General features: G+C 41.8%; 7 protein-coding genes and 1 non-coding gene across 9 annotated transcripts; 4 read left to right on the forward strand and 4 right to left on the reverse strand.

The window, feature by feature from the left end:
• Positions 1 to 621: 621 nt before the first annotated feature.
• zbtb33 (zinc finger and BTB domain containing 33) lies at positions 622 to 5,190 on the reverse strand. Of its 2 annotated transcripts, none has more exons than XM_088383998.1 (2): positions 4,993 to 5,190; positions 622 to 3,585 (listed from the first exon to the last, which is right to left on the reverse strand). In XM_088383998.1, exon 2 carries the CDS (start codon positions 3,581 to 3,583, stop codon positions 1,772 to 1,774), a length of 1,812 nt encoding a protein of 603 aa, XP_088240124.1. In that variant the 5' UTR covers positions 3,584 to 3,585; positions 4,993 to 5,190; the 3' UTR covers positions 622 to 1,771. The 2 variants fall into 2 exon arrangements, with proteins under 2 accessions (XP_088240124.1, XP_088240115.1); XM_088383989.1 differs by having other exon boundaries at positions 4,895 to 5,190.
• An 801-nt stretch (positions 5,191 to 5,991) lies between these two features.
• Positions 5,992 to 9,279, forward strand: nkap (NFKB activating protein). Its single transcript, XM_088384009.1, has 8 exons — positions 5,992 to 6,542; positions 6,958 to 7,038; positions 7,142 to 7,206; positions 7,372 to 7,455; positions 7,523 to 7,568; positions 7,640 to 7,831; positions 8,013 to 8,162; positions 8,256 to 9,279. Exons 1-8 carry the CDS (start codon positions 6,169 to 6,171, stop codon positions 8,431 to 8,433), a joined length of 1,170 nt encoding a protein of 389 aa, XP_088240135.1. The 5' UTR covers positions 5,992 to 6,168; the 3' UTR covers positions 8,434 to 9,279.
• A 291-nt stretch (positions 9,280 to 9,570) lies between these two features.
• ndufa1 (NADH:ubiquinone oxidoreductase subunit A1) lies at positions 9,571 to 10,207 on the reverse strand. The gene is made up of 3 exons (XM_088384032.1): positions 9,990 to 10,207; positions 9,805 to 9,894; positions 9,571 to 9,687 (listed from the first exon to the last, which is right to left on the reverse strand). Exons 1-3 carry the CDS (start codon positions 10,089 to 10,091, stop codon positions 9,667 to 9,669), a joined length of 213 nt encoding a protein of 70 aa, XP_088240158.1. The 5' UTR covers positions 10,092 to 10,207; the 3' UTR covers positions 9,571 to 9,666.
• Positions 10,208 to 10,468: 261 nt separating this feature from the next.
• Positions 10,469 to 14,693, forward strand: upf3b (UPF3B regulator of nonsense mediated mRNA decay). Its single transcript, XM_088384008.1, has 10 exons — positions 10,469 to 10,688; positions 11,105 to 11,211; positions 11,504 to 11,610; positions 11,679 to 11,777; positions 11,949 to 12,059; positions 12,779 to 12,822; positions 12,891 to 13,067; positions 13,199 to 13,350; positions 13,749 to 14,070; positions 14,198 to 14,693. Exons 1-10 carry the CDS (start codon positions 10,578 to 10,580, stop codon positions 14,342 to 14,344), a joined length of 1,377 nt encoding a protein of 458 aa, XP_088240134.1. The 5' UTR covers positions 10,469 to 10,577; the 3' UTR covers positions 14,345 to 14,693.
• Positions 14,694 to 15,203: 510 nt separating this feature from the next.
• On the forward strand, positions 15,204 to 17,030 carry rpl39 (ribosomal protein L39). Its single transcript, XM_088384557.1, has 3 exons — positions 15,204 to 15,320; positions 15,610 to 15,713; positions 16,851 to 17,030. The coding sequence occupies exons 1-3, from the start codon at positions 15,318 to 15,320 to the stop codon at positions 16,897 to 16,899; spliced, it is 156 nt and encodes a 51-aa protein (XP_088240683.1). The 5' UTR covers positions 15,204 to 15,317; the 3' UTR covers positions 16,900 to 17,030.
• On the forward strand, positions 16,310 to 16,447 carry LOC148404506 (small nucleolar RNA SNORA69). Its single transcript, XR_015862689.1, has one exon. It is a non-coding gene; the product is annotated as a small nucleolar RNA SNORA69 (small nucleolar RNA).
• A 30-nt stretch (positions 17,031 to 17,060) lies between the features above and the next one.
• On the reverse strand, positions 17,061 to 18,564 carry sowahd (sosondowah ankyrin repeat domain family d). Its single transcript, XM_088384532.1, has one exon. It carries the CDS (start codon positions 18,221 to 18,223, stop codon positions 17,378 to 17,380), a length of 846 nt encoding a protein of 281 aa, XP_088240658.1. The 5' UTR covers positions 18,224 to 18,564; the 3' UTR covers positions 17,061 to 17,377.
• A 62-nt stretch (positions 18,565 to 18,626) lies between these two features.
• On the reverse strand, positions 18,627 to 20,857 carry pttg1 (PTTG1 regulator of sister chromatid separation, securin). Its single transcript, XM_088384544.1, has 6 exons — positions 20,556 to 20,857; positions 20,276 to 20,332; positions 20,059 to 20,198; positions 19,228 to 19,309; positions 18,987 to 19,148; positions 18,627 to 18,832 (listed from the first exon to the last, which is right to left on the reverse strand). The coding sequence occupies exons 2-6, from the start codon at positions 20,325 to 20,327 to the stop codon at positions 18,750 to 18,752; spliced, it is 519 nt and encodes a 172-aa protein (XP_088240670.1). The 5' UTR covers positions 20,328 to 20,332; positions 20,556 to 20,857; the 3' UTR covers positions 18,627 to 18,749.
• Between the last annotated feature and the right edge of the window lie 782 nt (positions 20,858 to 21,639).

Consider the following 21,639-nt stretch of genomic DNA (forward strand, 5'->3'; position numbering starts at 1 on the left):
GCTGAGTCTGCATTTTAGAATGTTTCAATAAACCACAATACACATTATATCTTTTCTTGAGTAGCCATTTTGTAGGGGTTTATTGAACAAAAGGATGATTCCAAAGCAACCAAGACATTTTCCTTCACCTCTCAGATTTTCTTCAAACTTGAACTAAACATATTTCTTTCTAAAAAGTTTACAGCACATTTTACATGTAACAATTTTGACCAACAGGGTACATGAAATACAAGAATGCAGCCTAACTTGATGACCACAAGGAGACAAAAAAATAACATGACTTCTTTTTATAATATCTTTCATTCTGGAGAGATTTTCTGGTCACCCCTTCTCTTAACATTAGTAATTGAAGCTCATTTGCATTAGTTAATAAAATGCCACTCTGTGACAATATCACTCGACAAACAGCCACCTGTCAAGCCTCGTCAAAGGTCAAGTGGTTTTACTTTTTGTTTTAATTCACTGAGGTTCCCGTATATTTATACTGGTATGTGTTGAGAATATTTAGCTGCACAGTTGATCTTTTGGGATGCACACTTAAATGATTGAATTCACTTTACATGATTTCTCATGGGAAAATTGTTTTTGAAATGAGGAAGTCAACCAGCATCACAGAACAAATTCAATTAAAACAGTAAAAGAATAATTTATTGTCATCCAATTTCCATCATAATGATGAGAGGAACATTTTTAATACAGCAACAACCATTAATACAAGAAAAGCAAGCATGGTTCTACAAAAAGGACATTACACAAAAGTACACACAAACGCGCACGCACGCACGTTAATCTGTTCATTGTCGTAGAGATGACAAAGAATATCCCTGCCAGCGCTACCTGTTTACTAACCACTACACTCACAGTGAAAAGTCAATGAAAGCGCCCAAACTAAGAGTAACAAAACAAGCCCTCCTCAATGATTAAATACTAAGTGCTAACTTTTCATCAATAATCTAAGCATAGACTCTTACAAAGCACGTGGGCTCGGGAAACAAAAAGGTTTAAACTGCCAAAGTCAACTTGAAATACCTTCAAATGATACCCATGTGCGGGCTTGCTATGAAAAATAATAAAAATATATAGTACATATCAGGATACTGTCTTGTGCAAAGATGAGCGATGTCATTGTGGGAATGTCGAGTGATTGTAGCAGAATTTCTGGTCTGCTCAAACTTAACTGATAAAAGATAAAAAAAAAAAAAATGTAGTTAAAGGCTTGATCTAATTTCAGTTAAGGGGTCAGAAAATGATTCTTTACTATGAATAATGTGCTTTCATCGTTCTATCCAAAAGTCATACAGTGAAAAGCACAACAATTAAGCACTCTTCCATGAGATAGCACAATTAATCTGTCTTCTTCTGTTTCCACTCACACACCAGAAAAACAGCTTTGTGTTCAACTTGCTGGCCCAGATTTCACACCAAGTACATTTTAAGTCAATTGTGATGAGGTCATACTTTTTTTTTTAAACATATATACTTTTTGTGACAATTTTCTAATGTAAAATACATATGTCTTTACTTAATAAATGTTGTGAAACAATGCTGTAGGAAATAATTTGCTCAACACTGTATGGAGAAACTAAAAGACATTGTTAAAATACAGGTTAACAGGGTTCTGGATGCAGAATAAAACAACATGTGGTGCAATCACGTGTGAACATTCACTCATCCAGACCACCGTGGAGAAAAGAAAGCTCCGCAGAGGAGTGGAAGTCAAAGCGGGGGGGGCCTCCAAAAAGGCACGAGTGATGGCATGGCCCAGCGTGGCTCAGTACGTCTCCGGAATGTTAAAGTTGAACTCCGACTTGCCTTCGGGAGCGCCAATGTTCACGGGCGGCCCGGCCCGGTTCATCATCATCTGCTCATCAAAGTCAAAAATGTCGTCCCAGTTCAAAGTCTGGCCCTGGGCGGGCGGACGCACACCCTCCTGACCGGGAGCCACATGGCGCATGGTGCCATCCTCGCTGATGATCGACACCCCCGGCCGGTCCGTGCTCCACGAGTTGGGCTTCATCTGCATCGTCTTGCAGGGCAGCAGGCGGTAAATGTTGTCCTCGCCGTCCTTGGCCTTCTTCCCGCTGGGGTCCACGTTATGGACTTGCTTGCAGTGATTGGAGAGCAGCTGGTAATTGAGGAAAGTGCCGTGGCACATCAGGCACTGGTAGCGCCGCTCGCCCGTGTGCTGGATTTCATGTTTAGTCCTGTACTCGGCCAGGGCGAAGACTTTATCGCAGTAGCGGCACGGGTACTTCCTTTCCCACGAGTGCGTGTTGAAGTGGCGCCGGAGGCTGGTCCGACACACGTAAGGACGCTTGCACACGGTGCATACGTAGAACGTCTTGCCGTCCATCACCAGCTCGTAGTGGTCCTCGGACTCGGATTTAGACTTTTTCTTGTTAGGAGAGAGCTTGAGATTGTCAGGGATTTGCGGTATGGATCTCTTCGCTTTGGTGGATTTGGAGCCGCCTTCGCCTGGATCTTCCTTAACCGGTACAATGTCATAGGTGTTCTCCCCTATGTTGGCGTAAACTTTACAATCTGGGGAAATTGAGTCAATTTCCGTGGCTGCGTTGAGCGTGACCGTCTTTTTCGTTGCGATCGCGGGTGTGAGGACATTTCTTTGACCTAGGGGGCTGTCTGAGATGTCCAACAGCCTGATTTTGAAATCCCCTTGCTGCGGTGAAGAAATTTGCTTTTTGTGGACACCCAATATGTCGGTGTTTTCCATCACGTTGCCGTTAGAGGACGGCTGAGAAGCACTGGGCAGCTCAGGGCTGAAACTGCCGGTCTTGGCCAGTGGTGGCGTGGCGTGAGTACTTCCGGAGGGAACTCTGGCGGGCGAATTGAGGTTGTTGGAGCTGCTGTCCGGACTGTGCAGAGGACTTCTGTCAGGAAGCTTTATTTCTTGCGTTCCCGCGGGCGCTGCTCCTTTCGACGTTGTGGTCTCGGATTCTTTGCTTTGCGCCTTTTCCTCTTTACCTGAATCCATCGAGTCAACATAAATGACATCCCCTGAAGCTTCCCGACTGGCAGCTCGCGATCTGGCATCTGTCTCCGAGACGAACATGACATCGTCATCTGAGTCCCCGCTTTTATCCACGGCGTTGCTCGACTGTCTGAACTCCTCCGCAGATATGGAGAAGGACTCCGAGATGATGGGCATATTCATTTCGGATGGTGTTCGGGGGGTTTCTTCCCTTGACAAACCAGGGACTTGGGATAGCGGTGTCGCCAGGTTGGTGAGGAACTTCACCCCGAGCGTGTGCCCGGCGTTCATGAGCTCCTCCAGCATGTCTGAACGAATTTGTACGATCTTGGAGCTGTAAATAAAATTGATGATATACTCGAAGATCTCTGCTCGGAGGAAGTTGAGTTCAATCACTTGCCCGGTGACAATAAAGAGCTGGTGGAAATATGTACTTGACGCAGAGAGGATGTTTTTGTGGGCGCGGAACTTTTTGTCTTGCACAATGATAGTAACATCGCAAAACAATCCAGAATTGCGCTGCTCGTTCATCGAATTCAGCAACGCGGATGAATACTGCGTGTCAGTCGCAGAAATCAGCTTGAGAGTCGGCATTTCTGCAGGAGGGTAAAGGAAAACAAGAACAATTGTGTATTAGAGGAGAGATATTATTTTTGTTTCACCTGTTTTCATCCATCTCAGAAGGCCACCATTTTACAATACTTCAACTCAGTTGCATGTCTTAAGGTCACATCCATATTTTTAATAAGGTATATATGTTTAGTCACTGTAACATCCTTGGATGTGGGGGAAAAAGTCATTAAAGCTACTTCTCACTCACTTACTCAAAGCCACAAGAATGGTTAGAAAAAATGAGCACACGTAGAGGAGCTTGCCACACCTCTCGCCCAAACACAAACACGCAACACAGGCTTGCCGATATTGCACGCCATTGCAACAAATATGCTTAGAATGTGTCAAACAATGTTTAAATATTATTAAAACGCTATTTTCTTCTACTTGTAGAAGCAGGACCAAGGGAGTGGATAGAAAACAAGTGAGCGCCTTTAAGAAGCAATTTTCTAAGTGTCCTTTCGTAGAAGCAACATCTCATCACGAGCCACTAAAATACATATACCAATTAATGTAGCAATACTGCGGCGCATGACATCGACCTTTTCACAAATAAATGGATTTCAATGGCAGAGAAACGAAGTGTCAGAGGCAGTTATCATGTTGAATAGTTCCACTGTTTCCAAACAGTGATGCTAAAGTTTAGAATGGCTTCCTTTTAAGATACATTTTCAGGGAAATATCAACAGATTTACTTGGTTATTTAACATTTGATGGGTTGCCAGGGACCGCAGAGACCCATTGGTTTGAAATTAAAAAGTTAATTTTCTGTAATATGTTAAGAACACCAGTTGTATAATGAAAATTCTTCAGTGGCAATTCGGTTATCTTTCTATTACCTTTATCAGAATTGTCATTACTTCTTTGAATGAACATTCATCTTGAGTCACTGTTTTTGGGCAAACAGATTTGAGGTGAACTTCCTGCATGAAATTTCAACGTTTACATCCCAAGTGGTAAAATTGCAAGCTATCACTCACGTCACATAAATGACGAGGATTGACAGTTGCTAGTTTTCCTTTTGCCAAGTAAGAGCATCTAGAGTTACTTTAGAAGACTAATTTGATATCTTTAAGTGCCACAGATAGATTAAGGCTCTTGTTGTGAATTGCTTACTTGCTAAAATATGTAATTAGGCAGTTTTCTCGTCCTGTTATGAACAATAGGGAAGCGAGGGCCTAAATTATGACAGCTCGCTAACGCATTACCTTGCAGAAATGCACAACAGTTTCTACTTCCGACTGGGAAGTGTAACCTCATGACTGTATAAATATTGAAAACTGGTCAGTTTACCTGCACCTGGTGCGCTTCCCGGCCGCATAAAGAATAGCGTTCGTAGCTAATGCGTTAGCCGCTTGGCTACACAATGGCAAAAAGCGGAGGGGCTTCACCTGCCAAATGAGGAGAGCTGCGTCGTCGCGTGATTGTCACACCAGCCACGAGGAGTCGCCACTGCGTGACATTAAAACGTTCATTTCGAAATAATGTTTTAATTGAGCATTCAGTCACATATCTTTAATGCATGATAACGCAGCCCAACTCCAGACGTAAAGCAACATGAAACAACTTCCGGGTTGTATGAACTACCAAAATGAGAAGTGACGAAAGTGCCGCAGCCTGAAAACTTTAGTACAATAGTTGTTTCAAAGTAGTTGTGGATCATCATTCACATTTTTTGTTTGTAAGGAGCACGGGTTGTGCTCATGTAGCAGTATTGGTTTACTAAGTGAATGAAATAATGTTTGGACCATGCATTTGTGCTGTTTTGAGTAACAGTTGCTAGACAAACTGAGCTAAGTATTTTACGTCTGTTTGTGTGGCAGTCTCGAAACATAGGTCTACACATGTAAATGGTGTTTAGAGCTGAATAGAACGTCTACGTGGCCGCCATATTTGATGGGCTCACGGCTTTACATTCAAGTTTATCAAGCCTCTCGGCACGTCCTACAATGACTGCCAATTTGAATAATACGTAATCTCTTCACTGTTTCAAAAGTAGGAGTCTGTCTAATGATTTTTTTTCATTCTTACCACATTCTTTGTATCCCACACCTTATATGTTCAAACGATTCACTGTTTATGTCCACAGTTAGTTTGCAATTTAAATGCAAAATACTGAATTATCTTTTTGACGCGAGTCTCTCAATGTTTGAGGCACACTTTGGAATATGAAATAGAGATATTTTTTCTCATCTTAAACTGTGAAGTATATACTTTACAGATACTTTCTCATCTTCAAGATGGAGATATAATAATATGGATGGATGGATAGATAGATACTTGGATACTTTGCAGGCTGAGCTGACACATACAATACGGCGGAGGCACTAACGTATTACAAGCTACTGGGCAGTCTACCCAATTCGGCGTCTACATAGGCGGAGTCTAATATTCGGAAACGGAAATACACAACGAAGAAGAAGGAGGAAGAGGAGGAGAAGGAAAAGGAAATCTATACGGAGCCTGGGTTGTTGACTAAATCGTACTTGGTTTAGCAAAAGTGTTTTCCCTTTTCTAATACATAATACCGGATCCCCCTTCTCCGCTGAGGTTAATTGGCTTCAGTCATGCCACATTTCAGCCGTTCGGCCTCTCGGAGTCCCCGGCACGTTCGAACCCGCTCTCGTTCCACCAGCCGGGAGAGGAGCATATCTCCGGGCAGCTTCGGGCCCAAACTACCGAGGCCTCGTGACAGGGAGCGTGAGCGACAGGAACGGGAGCACCGACTTAGGGAGGCGAGGACCATTAAGCGGTTCCGAATCGGAAGCCCCCACCGTAGTCGGTCCCGATCGCGAGAACGGTACTCCAGCGGCAGCCAAAGTCACAACCGCTGGTCCGAGCAGAGAGACACTTCGTGGCGGTATGGCTCCAGAGACGATTTTTACCACGACCAACAGAGAGACGATGCCCAAAGACAGAGACAAGAAGAATTCATGGCAAGGTATATACTTATTTTCCATTGTAATATAATCATTTTAGCACTTGGAATAGACACTGAACAAAATGTTAGCCAACGTCTACGTTCTGTTATTTTCGCCTGCAGGTGGCAGTAATGAGCTAAGGTCTTGATAAAGTAGTAAACACATTTTAATGCCAATAAAATGGATGACGTAGAAAGTAAATAAATACGACAGTGTTTATTTTGCCGTGACCGCGGTCGGTAACATGTTTTTCATTTTCATTATTATTCATATTTCATTATTATTCATTATTTGGTCACGTCATCTGGTGTGCGAATGGCTTTAAGCCGTTTGCAACATTGAAACCAAACATGGCCAGACTAACCAATGGCCCCTTTTAGATTGTAAGCTGGTGAACTCAAGCAGTTGAGTGTGGCGTGTGCTTGTTTGTCGCAGGCGGCTGAAGGAGCGAGAGAGGATCGGCGAGCAAGGTTGTCCCGAAGTTTGGGGATATTCGCCGAGGGTGAAAGAAGAAGAGTAAGTCAGATAAGGGTTGCCTTCATCATAAAATGCCTTTCATTGAGTCGCAAGTTTATTCAGTCACAGAAAGTTTAACATCAATTTTGTTTTTCTCCACCAGCTCTGATGAATTCACACCAGTTGAAGATGACGGGAATAATGTCAGCTCGGCATCAAACTCGGGAGGTACTTGTGGAGCCCACACACACATTTATTATATATATTAAAAAATTCATGTACAATACTTGCCAACTCAAAATGGAGCTTCTGTGCCATGTTTCCAGTGCTTCAAATTGTGACGGAAAAGGCACGGTGTCTTTTTTAAATGGTATTGCTCCCATGTGTTTGTAGATGAAAAGAGGAAGAAAAAGAAGAAGTCCAAGAAGAAAAAGCATAAGAAGCAGTCAGACAGCGGTATGGAGTCCGACGCAGATGGTAAGTTACATTTTAATGCACTATTTAACGTTTCTACCACACGTGTTAAACTCAAAAATTTTCCCAGAGGACGGAGTAAAGAAAAAGAAGAATAAGAAAAAGAAGAGCAAGAAGTATGTATTACTGCAGCAATTGTTTTCCTCTGCAAAGAAAGCTACTGAAACAAGACCACATTTGCTCTCAGGTCCAAGAAGTCCAAGAAAAAGAAGGCGAGAAAAAGCCGAAAGTCGTCGAGCGACTCTAGCAGCAGTGAGTCTGAGGAAGAGGACGAAGACGCTGGCGAGGTGATGTGGGTTGAGAAAGGCTCCGCCGAAGATAACCTGGTGGGACCTGAAGCGCCGCTCACGCTCCTGTCTCAGGATGAGAGACCTTTAGAGTGAGTAGAGGGGAAAAAAGTCAACTGAAGTTACATTTGAGACTATTGTATAACGTCATTTTCGGCAAGCAAATATCATTGCATCACCTCAAACAATACAAAAGTCTACATCTAAGAACCAAAGAATGCTTCACAGTTATGCTTCAACAAAGTATTTAACCTGTATCATTTTGTCTCGCAGTTTCGGTCATGCGCTGCTGCCAGGTGAAGGTGCGGCCATGGCGGAATATGTTAAAGCCGGAAAACGTATTCCAAGGAGAGGAGAAATTGGCCTGACAAGCAACGAGATTGCAGACTTTGAAAAATCAGGCTACGTCATGAGCGGCAGCAGGTACGTAGTTGTCTTCATACGTTTCTTTCCGTTCATGATTTCTGCCATTTGCCTTGGGTTGGACTCAAATGATATGACTGTCACCCCCTGCAGACATCGCCGCATGGAGGCCGTGCGTCTGCGAAAGGAAAACCAGATCTACAGTGCGGACGAGAAAAGAGCGCTGGCCTCTTTCAATCAAGAGGAAAGACGGAAAAGGGAGAGCAAGATCCTCTCCAGCTTCAAAGAGATGGTCTACAGGAAGACCAAAGGGAAAGAGGAAAAGCCATGATACAAACAGCTCCACTTCGAGCGCGTTTGAATGCGATTATGTAAATACCACCATTTTTTTGCAAGATACATCAATTTGTTTTCGTTTGCTATTGTTCAAGTTGCAAATCAACTAGTAAAATGACCTTTGCAACTAATAATGCTGATATGCTTTTCTGAATGCTGATAACCTTTTCTGCGCCACGGACCGGTTACATGTCAGAAATATTTTCGCGGACCGACCTTTATATAAATAAATAATACATTTATAATCAATATATAAATACGATGAAATAGAATGATACGACTGGCACAAAAACAAGTATAAACTACATAAAATAAAACTCACCATTACGTTGAATTAGTGGGAGCACTGAGGTTGTTTCTCAGAAACGAGCCGGTCCCATCTAGGCGTAATCGGAGACAATGACACCCGAAGTAGTTAAGGTTTGTCTTTTAATACAGGAGGCTTGTTCACCATGTGCCGAAGCAGTTTTGAAGGCTTCATTGCCTCGTTAGCTAGCCTGTCGCCACATATTATGCAGAGAAGGCTTGGCGCGTCAGTCACCTGTGGCGATAAATCCATATTTTAAGTAGGACTCCAGAAATGTCCTTTTAAATGCAGCTTTCCTTTTGTTAGAAGTCGTAGCCTCTTCTTCTTCCGTACCCTCATTGGGCTTTTTAACCCTTTCCGAAGAAGCTTTCCAAACATCTGTGTTTCTTGCTCATATTTGCTTGCTTCGCGGGCTCGACTGAGGTGACATATCATGTGACTGAGACGAGCGTCTTGACCTGAACCGACGGATGTAATTGGGAGAGAATTGCCAATTTTTTAAATATTTTTTATAATAAATTCTTACTCATTTTTGCTAGCTTTGCAGGCTCCACTGGGGAAACATGTCACGTGACCGGGATGAGCGTCTTGACCTGATATATTGTCGATAAAACATTTTTTTTTCTTTTGTGCTGCTTGGCGGCCCGGTACCAAGTGACCCACAAACCGGTGGCTGGGGACCCCTGCTCTAGGCTACATATTTTATTTTCGTTGGCGGCGTGTTGTCAGGTTATGCTATGTATAATATTTTCCTTGGCTCAAAAGTTGAGGAGCACTCCATTTTTCTATGATAGTGTTAAATAGCAACACAGATACCAGTCAATCGACAGTTGATATCAACATTTTAATTAGTACAATAGACACAAATTAATGTGCAATAAAACTTTTTTTTGAATGTACAACAAACGTTCTTCCTTGTCCTCAGTGGATGTTCTCGAGTCCCTGTAGAAGAAAAAATATATTGCTCAGCATTCTTTAGCAATAAAGTTATGATTATGTTGGAGTTTATATCGGCAGCTAACGAGCAAGGTCGGGCTTGTGACAGGCGTGAACGTTCACCTTGGAGTCAAAGTAGCGCCCTGTTCCCGACACCCGCTTGTCTCTTTCCATCAGGTTCCACTGCCACGGAACTCGGGCGATTCTTTTTTCCTGCGTGAAAATACACACATTAGTTTTCAACCATACGTTTAAACATTTTTATTACCGCTACATTTGCACCTAGCATCCAGTAGCCACCAGCTCACCTTTCCACCATTAGTAAATTTATGGATCTGTGTAGTGGCAACACCAGGAATGATCAGACACACCGCCATGATGCCTAGGCCGGGTAGAATTTCATACCACATGACGGCGAAAGGTGTTCAACAGCCCGAAAACACAATGACATAAGATGACCACCAACTTGTCCCCTTTATTTTGCTAGGGAAGCTAACAAAATGGCGCTCCCCGGGCTCCACCGGAAGTAGAAACGACTGCAAGAATGATTCAAAATAATATGATTCATGCCGAGAATTTGCATGGAAAACATGTTAAATGACTATTTTAGAGTTCGTGTTTGATTTATTTGAATCAATCGCAACCCACAACAAAATTGTAAAATATAATGTGGCAAGCTCACGTCTAAATCTTTTATTCTGAATGAATATATGGATGAATACATCCCCACAGCGCCTTCTCTCGCCCTTCTGCAGTACTACGTTTAAAAAGGGGACGTTGAACGCGGCGCATGCGTGCTTTGTTCCCACGCACTTCGGTGAAGTTTTTTTTTTTTAAAAAAAAGTAAACAAGTCCCAGGAATAAGTCAAACTTGACACAATTAGCCTTTTACAAATATGAAGGAAGATAAGGAAAACACTCGACCCAGGGAGATGAGGGTGGAATTAATGTGTGAAGATTCAGATAGGACGGAGAAAATGAAAGAAAAGAAGGAGACCATGACAAAGGTAAAACTCGAGCTAAGATAAGATAGGCTAGGCTACGTTAGCTCGCTCGTATTAGTTGTGATTGTCGTAAGGGATAACATTTAATCTGTATTACGTTTAGCTATCATATTTTTACCACGTTACATCCGTGAATATTTGTGTGTTCTTATGTTATTATTTTTATGTTTTCAATACGACCTTATTCATACCAGTATGTTGATACGAATATGTTCAATTTTCAGATTTTAATCGAGTGTTTTCTGACAAAAGGTAAACTAGTGGTTAACATGTCTGCAAGTCAGCTCACTCTAATGTGTAAGAATTTACCAGTATTGTAAATGGATATATTTTTTTGATGATTTATCAAAATAGCATTGGGAATAGCCATTATTGCAGTTTCCCTTGCTGTGTACTTATGGAGACAACCGCTGCACTAGATTGTCATCAGAAGGCTGCCACCGAGTCTCACTAAAGAGGAGCTGGAGGAGCAACTGCAGCCTCTTCCAGAATTAGACTACTTGGAGTTCTTCTCCAATGACACCAGGTGACCTTGTGACATCATAAACGTGACATAAAGTTGAACATATTATACAATATTGACATATAAAGAAATATATTGTTTGTATACAAATGGCTGGGTGAAATTGAGCAACTAAATGAACATTTTTCTGAGCTCCCTATTTCTGAAAATGTTCCTTTGAGTGATCTAATTCAAATTAATTACTACTGTGGGTCAATGTAAATTATTACACAATAAAGATATCTTGAATAAAATATTTGTAAATACAGTGGTGCTTTAAGATCATAAATGTCTTCTTTAATGTTTCTCCTCTTAGCCTGTATCCTCACCTCTTTGCGAGAGCTTACATAAACTTTAAAAACCAAGAAGATATCGTCCTGTTCAGGGATCGCTTCGATGGCTACGTGTTCATTGACAGCAGAGGTATCAAAAAGAATCCCGACGTTAAAGTTTATGTGAATGTGCACTCACGCACACTTTTTGGCAAACAGGACAAGAGTACCCCGCTATTGTGGAATTTGCACCTTTTCAAAAGACTTCCAAAAAAAGAAGCAAGAAAAAGGACTCCAAATGTGGAACCATTAGTGACGGTGTGTATTTTCAGAGATGAAAAATATTTCTTGCATTATACAATACTTTTAATAATCAAAAACGTTTGTGGGTCATTTGTGGTCTCCTGCGTGTTTGGTCATTACAACAAAAAGTACATTTATTCTGAACCTTTTACAATATTGTGTATTATTATGTGCATGTTGTTCTAGATCCTGATTACAAGAAATTCTTGGATTATTATACTGGAGACAATGAGAAGTTGACATCCACGCCGGAGACTTTGCTAGAAGAGCTTGAAGCTAGGTCCAAGGAGCTTGTAGGTCAGTAAACTTTACGGTAGGGCTGGCCCGAGTGGGCGAGTCATCGGTTTTGTCATTGAATTCAAAAGTATTTGCCAGGATGATTTATTTTTGCTGATGTGTGCACTGCTTCCTCAACTGCAAACAGAGAGGAACTAGTTTACCTAAGCAGACTCAGTATCGTCAAGTTAGATTTAGTGACTTTTTCACAAATCATGTCAAAAGAGTAACTTTCAGCAGATATCAGTACTTTGGCGGTTTTTCCAAATAACAAAGAAGGAGCCTGACGGGAGGCCATCACACAGTCAGTTGCATTGAACATTGCTGAAGGCCCATCCATATGTTGCATAAGCAGTAATGGAATTTTTTAACCAAGGTATTTATTTCAAAACCACAAATATGGTTGCCTTGACTCACCTGTACAACTACTACACACAGGAAAAGACTCTTGAGAGAGGCACACCTTATTTTCACATATTTTTTGTTCATATGACCTGTCGATAAGAAAAACAATATTTATCTTTATTTTTTTTAGGTTTATTCAAGTTGGTGTTGAGCCGGGGCGATTTGCTGTGAATAAACCATTTCAAAGCTCGTATGGTATCAGGACAAATGAACCTAATTCCAGAATGGAAAAAATAGAATTAAAAACACGATAGAATTGTACTATCCATGTTCAAGTCCATGTCACCAAGCCCTACATTAAAATAATCAATGTCTAACCTTTGTTTTTCCTGAAGCTAAAAAAACAACTCCTTTGCTGGACTTCCTGAAGAATAAGCAGGTAAGTCAGGCCTCACAGTGAGCCAAACTGAACGACAGAAGACAGACTTGTTCTTGTTCTCTCCTCAGAGAATCAGGGAGGAGAAGAAAGAGGAGAGGAGGCGGCGTGAGCTGGAGCGCAAGCGCCTGCGAGATGAGGAGCGCCGTAAGTGGCGCGAGGAGGAGCGGCGGAAGCGCAAAGGAACTGAGAAAATGAAGAAACCGGAGCTCGACAAGGACCAAGTCAAAGACGAGCCAAAAATAAAAGTAAGTGACCGAGGTATCAAAAGTACTCACACTTTAAGGAGTAAACAGTATTTGTTTAACCATTGGTAAGATGTAGTTCAAAATGCCTCCACACGCCGCAGTAAGATGTCCACTCGTTGTTCACCATGTAGCTGCTTAAAAAGCCAGACAGAGGAGACGGTGCTGACTCGGATAATGCGAAGGAGAAGTTTAAAAAAGCTGAGAGGCCCAGCAAAGAGTACAGCAGAAGCGCAGAGCACAAGAGACGACAAAACAATGACAGCAAGGAGGAGCGCGCAAAGAAGTAGGTCATATTTGGCTCATATTGTTTTATACGTACTGGTACTGCATATGAAAAATTTCATTAAACACTCCACCACATTGTATTGAATCTAGAACCTTATTTTAATTGAATTTTGGTAGCATGTGTGTTGTTTTGTCACAGTTTCAAAATAATTTTTCAATTAATTATTTTTTTAAGAATGGATGTACATTGAATATATTTTACTTCAGCGACATATATCATCATATATTGGTTTATTTTAAAAAAATACATTTACGGGTTGAATTAGTTTATACATTCCAGTCAATTTCACTTTGTTTTGTTTTCTTTTCATTTTTAAGTAATGGGTTTTATTTCAATATTTTGTTTATGATTATGTCAATATTTATGTTTATATTCCGCGTTTTCTCCCCCATTAGAGCAGATGAGGAAGGCCTTAAGGAGTTTCGGGAGCATGATGGTGAGCATGAGCGAGACAGGGAGCGTGAGCTAGAGAAGGAGCGTCAACAAAGGGAGAAAGAACGCATGAGACGGCAAGAGCGACGCAGAAGGAGGGAAAGGCACGACGGTGAGAACATCACCAGGAAGTGGGCGGAGGAAGAGGGACCATCCAAGAAAGAGAGGGAGCGGCCGTCGGAAAAAAAACGAACGGACAACACATCAGAATCTGACAAGATGGAAAAGGCGCCAAAGCACGACAAGAAGGACGACAGCGCCAAGAGAGAACGACTTCGGAATAAAGTAATCCAACAGTCTTTCAAGTTGCTGTTTGTCTACCTATTGATCATGTATACATTTCCATCTGTACATTTGATATGTGCATGTATTTTTAAAGAATATATTTGTCTGATTCATGTTTTCGTATCAGGATCGTCCCGCTATCCAGCTGTACCAGCCTGGAGCAAGAAGCCGCAATCGCCCAGCAGGAGGCGGAGGAGGAGGAGGTGATGCCAGCTCTGTGGACAGGAAGCCAGACACAGAGACAAAAAAAATGGCTGAGCAGGGTGACGACTGAGCAGATTTCTGCTTGGGGCGTCTTTTTGGTATGATGGAGAAGGATGCGGCCAGCGAGACTGTGAGCAGTATGTCGCCTCAGGGCCTGCGCTTCCATGTTTGAGGCCCACTTGTGGTTCAGAGTGGAGCTTGGTTGTGCCTCTAAGTGAACCTCTTTAGTTTCACTCCTCGGTAAAACAAAGGGTTTGCCTGCAGGGCACAGAAAACCCTCAAGTGACCTTATTTTTAAACCGTATCATTGCAAACATTCTGTTTTATTTCTGTTCATCTCTCACATCAAATTTTCCAAGCATTATTGACAAGCTTGTGAATGGCATTACGAACATGGAATAAACACAGCTCTACCAGTTGTTTTGTGTGTGTGTATTTTTGTGCATTGCTTTTGAAGCAACAAGAAATAACCACACTTGCACAGTAGCTGCTATCAACCGCAGCTCACACAAAGACCTGCTCTAGCCTGAGCCAACCAGCTAACCCTAACTTGATGTAGCATAAACTTAAAATGTATGGTTGATGTTTAAAGTGTGTGTGAGCGTCAAAGCTCAACAAAGACTTTTTTTTTTTAAATGGTCTGTATCTCACAGATTTTCACTTCTATCCAGTGGGTCTTGAAACTATCACTATCAATTAAATTTTTGCCTCACGCTACATTTAACATGTCTTAACGTCTGTAAAAGTTTGGTTTTGACATTTTGTCCTGAAATTGATTTTGCAGTCATACTGTCCAATTAATGCATTACAAATTATATAATTTTTTCTCATTCAAATGTTGTAATTTCCATAATTCATTAAAAAAAAAAGCAACTGTTTAAAATTTAGACTTGAATCTGTTGTATCAAGATATTGCCTGCTGGTGTCGCTGTCAATAACAAGGCACGATAAAACCGCCGGAAGCCCTGTTGACTAAAACAGGCTACGTCACGTTGTTCTTCCTCTTCTATCGCTGCCGTTGTGGGGGAAAGTCAGTGGCCGACATGGTAATAAGAAAAATCATCTAACATCCGTCAAAATATACAATGTATACTGTTCTGTATGCTTAGAACATTTAGACAAAATACTCACGGTGTCCTATATATCTGTATGCATCTTTAAAAAAATGTTTTGTGTGCATTTAGAAGGCGCTGCACCCCAAGCCAGCTAGCTAGCTAGCATAAACGCTCAAATAAGACCTTTAGCATGTGGTTTGGTAACCGTAGCAATTTCAAATGGTTTGCGTACGCTTATGATTTCATTGTATCGTGTGTGTTTGTGGTTTTGTTTGTCTAGTCGTCCCACAAGACTTTCAAAATCAAGCGCTTTCTTGCCAAAAAGCAGAAGCAAAACAGGCCCATTCCTCAGTGGATCAGAATGAAGACTGGCAATAAGATCAGGTGAGCTTCTTGTGTCTTTTTACACTGCTGTCTGAACAATGGTCATTTAAAACGGCATCATAAACGTGCTAGTTAAGTGAGAACGAGCTTTTCGCGACACAATGGAAACAAATTCTAACGATATCGACGAATATCATTACCTTCATTGACTGTTTAGACATCCATGGGCACCTTGCACCAGAAATATTGAATATCTTTTCCTTCGGATGTATCACTGAAAGTTGGTGATGTGCAAACTTGTGATCAAGCACCACCTTGCTCTAGAAGTTTTTTTTATTGTCACATGGGATACATTGTTTATAGACAAAAATTGAAATGTTTACAACTTTATTTTTATGATTGTATTATTTAGTAAATTGTGCTAAATTCTAGTTGTGTAGTCCTAGGTCATATCAAAAAGTCATGTCACTTCGTATTATCCACATTGGTCTTATCTAGGAGTACGGGCTTGACAGTAAATGGAGGCCAAACATGTAATGATAGAATGTTTTCATTGGGTTTCTTACGCACTGATATGCAGAAGTTATGAGGATGTGCTGGCAGAAGTGCATGCGTGAGCATTGACACTTTGCATACTGTAATGACTTGTGCCAGTTAAAGCAGGTCTGCAATTGCAGCACTTGATGCCTGTGAAGTGCTGTCATTAACCCTGCTGACATTATTGGTCGGCCTCAGAGTTCATCAACCTCTTCATCATGTCAGGATGAAGAGGATGCTCTGTGTCCGAAACATTGTTCGCGAGGCAGTCATTGTTGAAGCAAGTGTTTATCCTACTTGATAGTCATTTTGCTTTTACTGTTCTGTTGAATGACAGCATTGTTTTTTTTGTAGCTTGTGCGAACCAGGGAGGGCATTGTGCCCATGAAATCCTCACACTTATGACAAAAAATTTGAATTGGTCAACCAACCATATTATGTGGCCTTTTTTTTGGTCAGTGTTGGAATTTGAAATATTTTTGCAATGGTTGTCCGATACAGAAAGTAAATTGTTCAGTAAGCAACTTGTAGTATCTGTAAATTGGAAAATGGAATTTGAAGAAGAAGAAAAAACATGCATTTTTATGATTATATTATTGGAAGCCAGGGTATAGTAGTGCCAGTTGATGTCTTCATTGAGCATCCTCCTGCATTCTGAAGGTACAACTCCAAGAGGAGACACTGGAGGAGGACCAAGCTGGGTCTGTAAACGTGACCTTCCTGCTGAATCCACCCTCCATTTCATCGAAGGACCTTCATGTCGGGTGGACCCGCAGCTACTTTGTACACACTCTGGTTCTACGTTCATGTTTGAAAATAAAAGATCTGTTATCAAACAAATACTTCATGTACGGTATCACAATTCATGTCATTTTCATTGCACTTTTGATTTATTCAGCTCAGAATGTCACTTAGCAATTATAGTGTACGGAAAATTTTACATTCCTTAGTGCTCTAAGGGTGAGTAAAGCAAAACGGCAAATGAAAAGCAGTCGGTTTTCCCCAATGCTAGTATTTGTTGCGCATGTTTTCTTGTCTCTGCCAAATATAAATCTGGTATGCAAAATGGAAAAACAAGCTATACCCACAGGAGTGTTGTGCTATTAGCATGTCAAATATTGTGATTAGAATAAGCAATGGCCCAAAGCACTTTCAATGGAAGGAATGCACAGTGGTGACAGAAAATATCAACGTCTATTGGCACGAAAGGAGAAGAACCTTCTTAAGGAACCAAACCTCCAGCTGCCTTCTCTCCTGTTTCGGTCAAACGAGTCTACCTCGTCCGCCAAAGCTTTCGCGTCTTCTTCGCCCGGCATCGCCGTCACATCGGCACTGCTGTTGTTACAGTTCTTATTGGCGTTCGGTTCCCCCCTACGAGAGTGCTCGTCATCCCATGTCCCAAGCAGCTCCTTTATCTCCTGGGGGGCGTCTGGGCGTAGGTACTGCCAGGCCCGCCTGCCGCCGTAGTCCATGACGTCCACGTCTGCACCGAACGCGCCCACGAGGAGCTTGACAACCGCGTAGTGGCCGTGCATGCTGGCGACGTGCAGCGGGGTGAGGCCACCGCTCCCCCGCACGTCCACGCTCACTGGCCGTCCTCCGGCCCTCTCGGCCCGGTGGAGCAGCTTGAGAAGGGTCTCGTCCCGGCCGCTCTTGGCCAACCAGTGGAGCACAGAGTAGCCGCTGATGAAGTCGCGCCTGCTGAGCAGCAACGGCTCCTCGGATACGAACTCCAGTAAGGTGTCGCAATTGCCCTCCACGGCTGACAGCATCCACGCGTGCTCCATGGGGTACAGAGCCCACCCCACCCCGCCTTGAGACAACTCTTTGGTGGATTTCTTCCGCTGGGCAGGTGTGTCTGCGTCAGAGTCGTCTTGTCGCTGCAGCAGTCGCGACCGCCGCTGTGGAGCACCGGGCATGAGCGACGTGCCATACCGGGAGAGTCGCGCCACAACGGGGCCTTGTCTGCGTGACTCTCGGCCGCGGTGGGCGTCAGAGGTGGCATCCTGCCCAGTCGAGCTGCCCTCATCCATGGGACTGCGGTTGCGGTAAATCAGCCCGACGGATTTAAATGTCAAATTATCGCGTTTCTTTCCCACATGGTTGCACTATATCTTTCCACCTTGTTTATATACAATTCAGACATTTGAACAGTCTCCATTTTGAACTCCCAAAGAGTCAATTTATTCCAGGTCGCTGACGTGACTCACCTGTTCTGACTTTGGTGGTTGCTGACGTACATTTGAAATCAAAGCGTATCGACTGCGGAGCATTTCTAGTTAGAATTCAAAACACCGGATTAGAAGCAAATACAGTTTGCGCAAGTAATTTAGTACGGAGACATTTCACCACTTCCCCAGAGGAACTGAGCCAAAGTTCATGATAATCTCGAGGCGGGAGTATGTCACGTGACTACCGATGGATTGCAAAACCAGGAAGGGCATATCGGTTTTTATTGAACTGCTTTAAAGTGACAAATGCAGACATATAGCAACGATTAAAACGATCAAATATTCAAATAAAAAAAGTGAACAGTAGAAGGCTGTCTTTGAACATATTTCAGTCAGTGTCAGGCTCAGGGGGGAGCTCTATGGTCAGCTCATCAATCGTTTGGAGGAATGTATCAAACTCAATGCAGCCATCTGAAAAAAAAAATCAATTATGTCACACTAGCCGTTGTTTGAGCCACCTCAGACCTAAGGACATTTGAATTCATGATACAGTGGAACCTCTGAGTTAGGCACTATATGCCTTTGTATGCGTGTCCGTATGGGATATAGTCAATATAATAGTTACCCAAGCGTTGTGGCATTCTTGCAGGTGACAGGCTTGGGAGCAGAGCCAGGTAAAGATCCTGGTCTTCTTCTGAAGGAGGGGGTGTTTCTGGAAAAGCCAGCCCAGCCAGAGGGAGACTACCAAGAGGAATGAAGTCCTCAGGAATGCTGTATTTCTCAAACTCTGAAATGGGGAATACAGTCTAAATGCAAATATGCTGTTCTGTTTTTAATCTACATACTGTTTTTGAAAACAGAGTTACCCATTGGATCGTAAGGGAAGAACTTCTCAATCTCTGGATTGTCTTCCTCTTTCTTCTGAACTGCATGCATTATTTTGACTTCCTGGTGGGTGCAAAGGAAAACAAAAACATGCAAGAATAAAACTCAGGTTGGCAAGGGTATCTTTAAACTTGTAAACCTTTGATGGGCATTTAAAATGAACTTTATATAGTAATGCAGCAGAGGAAAATTAAGCTAGAATTAAAGTTAAAAATTGCTTTTAATTCTGTCGTATAGGTTTTATATATTTACTACAAGTTTTAAAAAAAAAATGGCTCCACAGTGCCCCATGCAACTCAATGAAGCTATGCATTACCTAGAACTGTGAAAACAGGTTTAGGATGGCAAGTTATTGAAAGCTTATTTAAAGTTATTGTCCTATCTGCAAGTACCCTAATGTGGGGTGTGCAGGGTTGTGAGTGCCAATTATAGATGCACACAGCTCTGGTTATATTTGTTGTATGTTGGCGCTCATGTACAAACCTTAGCTGTTTTTTTTTTTTTAAGGCCCCTATAAAGTTGAGTAAATTAAGCTCTTCAACATTCTTTGGCATCACACGAGATGGCACCACATTAATACATGTGACAAAATGTCAAGCTCTTCTCTAACACTTTTTTGCTTGAAAGTGCCCTTTGAACAGAACAAGTGAAATTTAAAAACTCCCTGTGGAAAATGTACATGCCAAAAAGGCTTTTTTTTTTTTTTTTTTTTTTTTTTAAAAAAGGTTTTTTAACAAGACCAATCAGTGCCCCCCCCCCCTGTTTAAATACTTTTGTCACTGCTGGAAACACGTCACAGATACATCTCCAACCTTAAGCTTCTCTGTTTTCATCCCTTGCTTATTGACAACAGGAGTTGACAACTGTGCATTGACAATCCCAAAAGCTTTCCGACCGGTACGCAGAGGAGTCTTCATAGTTTTGGTACTCAGTGGAGTCTTCAAGGCCATCTCTGTAAAGATTGCATGGTAAACCAAATATCTCAAAGCAGGGAAACAACAAAAGACAATTTTAGCTCAAGTTTTCAACCTGGTATGAAGTTAAGACTTTGATTTTCACGTCCTGCATTGATGTGAGCCATTGTATCTGTAAAGAAAGGCAGACGTTACCATTGAAGTAAATGCTCCATTAGCTGGCAATTAGCACGTGCTTGAAGTTATTGTTTTTTTTGGCACGCGTATGACGTTGTCAGCGTTCCAATATTTGGGCGGTTAACATGCGCAGCGAACACTGTCACAAAACAAGAGCGCGAAGCCATACATAGAAGTATATACATAAAAATAACTCGAGATATTATTGGTAATGTTACCGTAGTCTTGCTAATGTTTCCAATTTGCAGACTCCGACCTTGCCACCAAAAAGCTGTTTTGGTATGAAGCTATACCGACCGCGGCTCCTTTTTAAATTCGCTGCTCTCACGCTATTGGTCGACGTTACAAACATGGATGTGAGAGGTCATGAAAATGAATTTACACTTCCGCTGCGTATTTCCCCACCAAATTAAAAAAGAGTTATATAGTTGTTGAATGACCAGACGGAGGGTAGTATTTTCTAAACCGAACTCTGTTTATTCATAACTCACTGGTACAGCGCTCAGTAACACTGGCCGATATCACAGCGTACGCAAATGAACGGGTTTGCGCATGCGCAGTACCCGATAACAAATACGGTGGCTGCCAAGGTACAACAACTAAGAAGTGAGCATTACGCGAGTGCTCTACAATAGTGATATAATAAATTATAGTTGCGACAAACCAATCATAATTACATTGTATTAATTCATAAACTCTGTTAATGGTTTGCAGATACGCTTTGCTTGAACATCATTTGAGATTTACGACTTATTGTAAATGATGCTTGGTGCACATCTGCTATTTTGGCGCTTAAAGCGTTTATGTTAGTTTCCCATTTACGCGCATTACTTACATCTTAGTCCAAAAGCGTCCTAGCATAGATAGGGATGAAAAGAAAATTAAAGAGTGCTTTAAGCAGTGACAATAAATAATACATAGTGTGATGGCAATCTAAATTTTTATTAGGCTTTTGGCACCACGCGCGCACTTTATCTATCTATCTATCTATCTATCTATCTATCTATCTATCTATCTATCTATCTATCTATCTATCTATCTATCTATCTATCTATCTATCTATCTATCTATCTATCTATCTATCTATCTATCTATCTATCTATCTATCTATCTATCTATCTATCTATCTATCTATCTATCTATCTATCTATCTATCTATCTATCTATCTATCTATCTATCTATCTATCTATCTATCTATCCATCCATCCATCCATCCATCCATCCATCCATCCATCCATCCATCCATCCATCCATCCATCCATCCATCCATCATCAATCCATCCACTCGTGATGTTCATTCA

This window comes from Syngnathus floridae, chromosome 1 (assembly GCF_059516105.1).
Source record: "Syngnathus floridae isolate MCC-2025c chromosome 1, RoL_Sflo_1.0, whole genome shotgun sequence".
In the NCBI taxonomy this organism is placed as follows: domain Eukaryota; kingdom Metazoa; phylum Chordata; class Actinopteri; order Syngnathiformes; family Syngnathidae; genus Syngnathus; species Syngnathus floridae.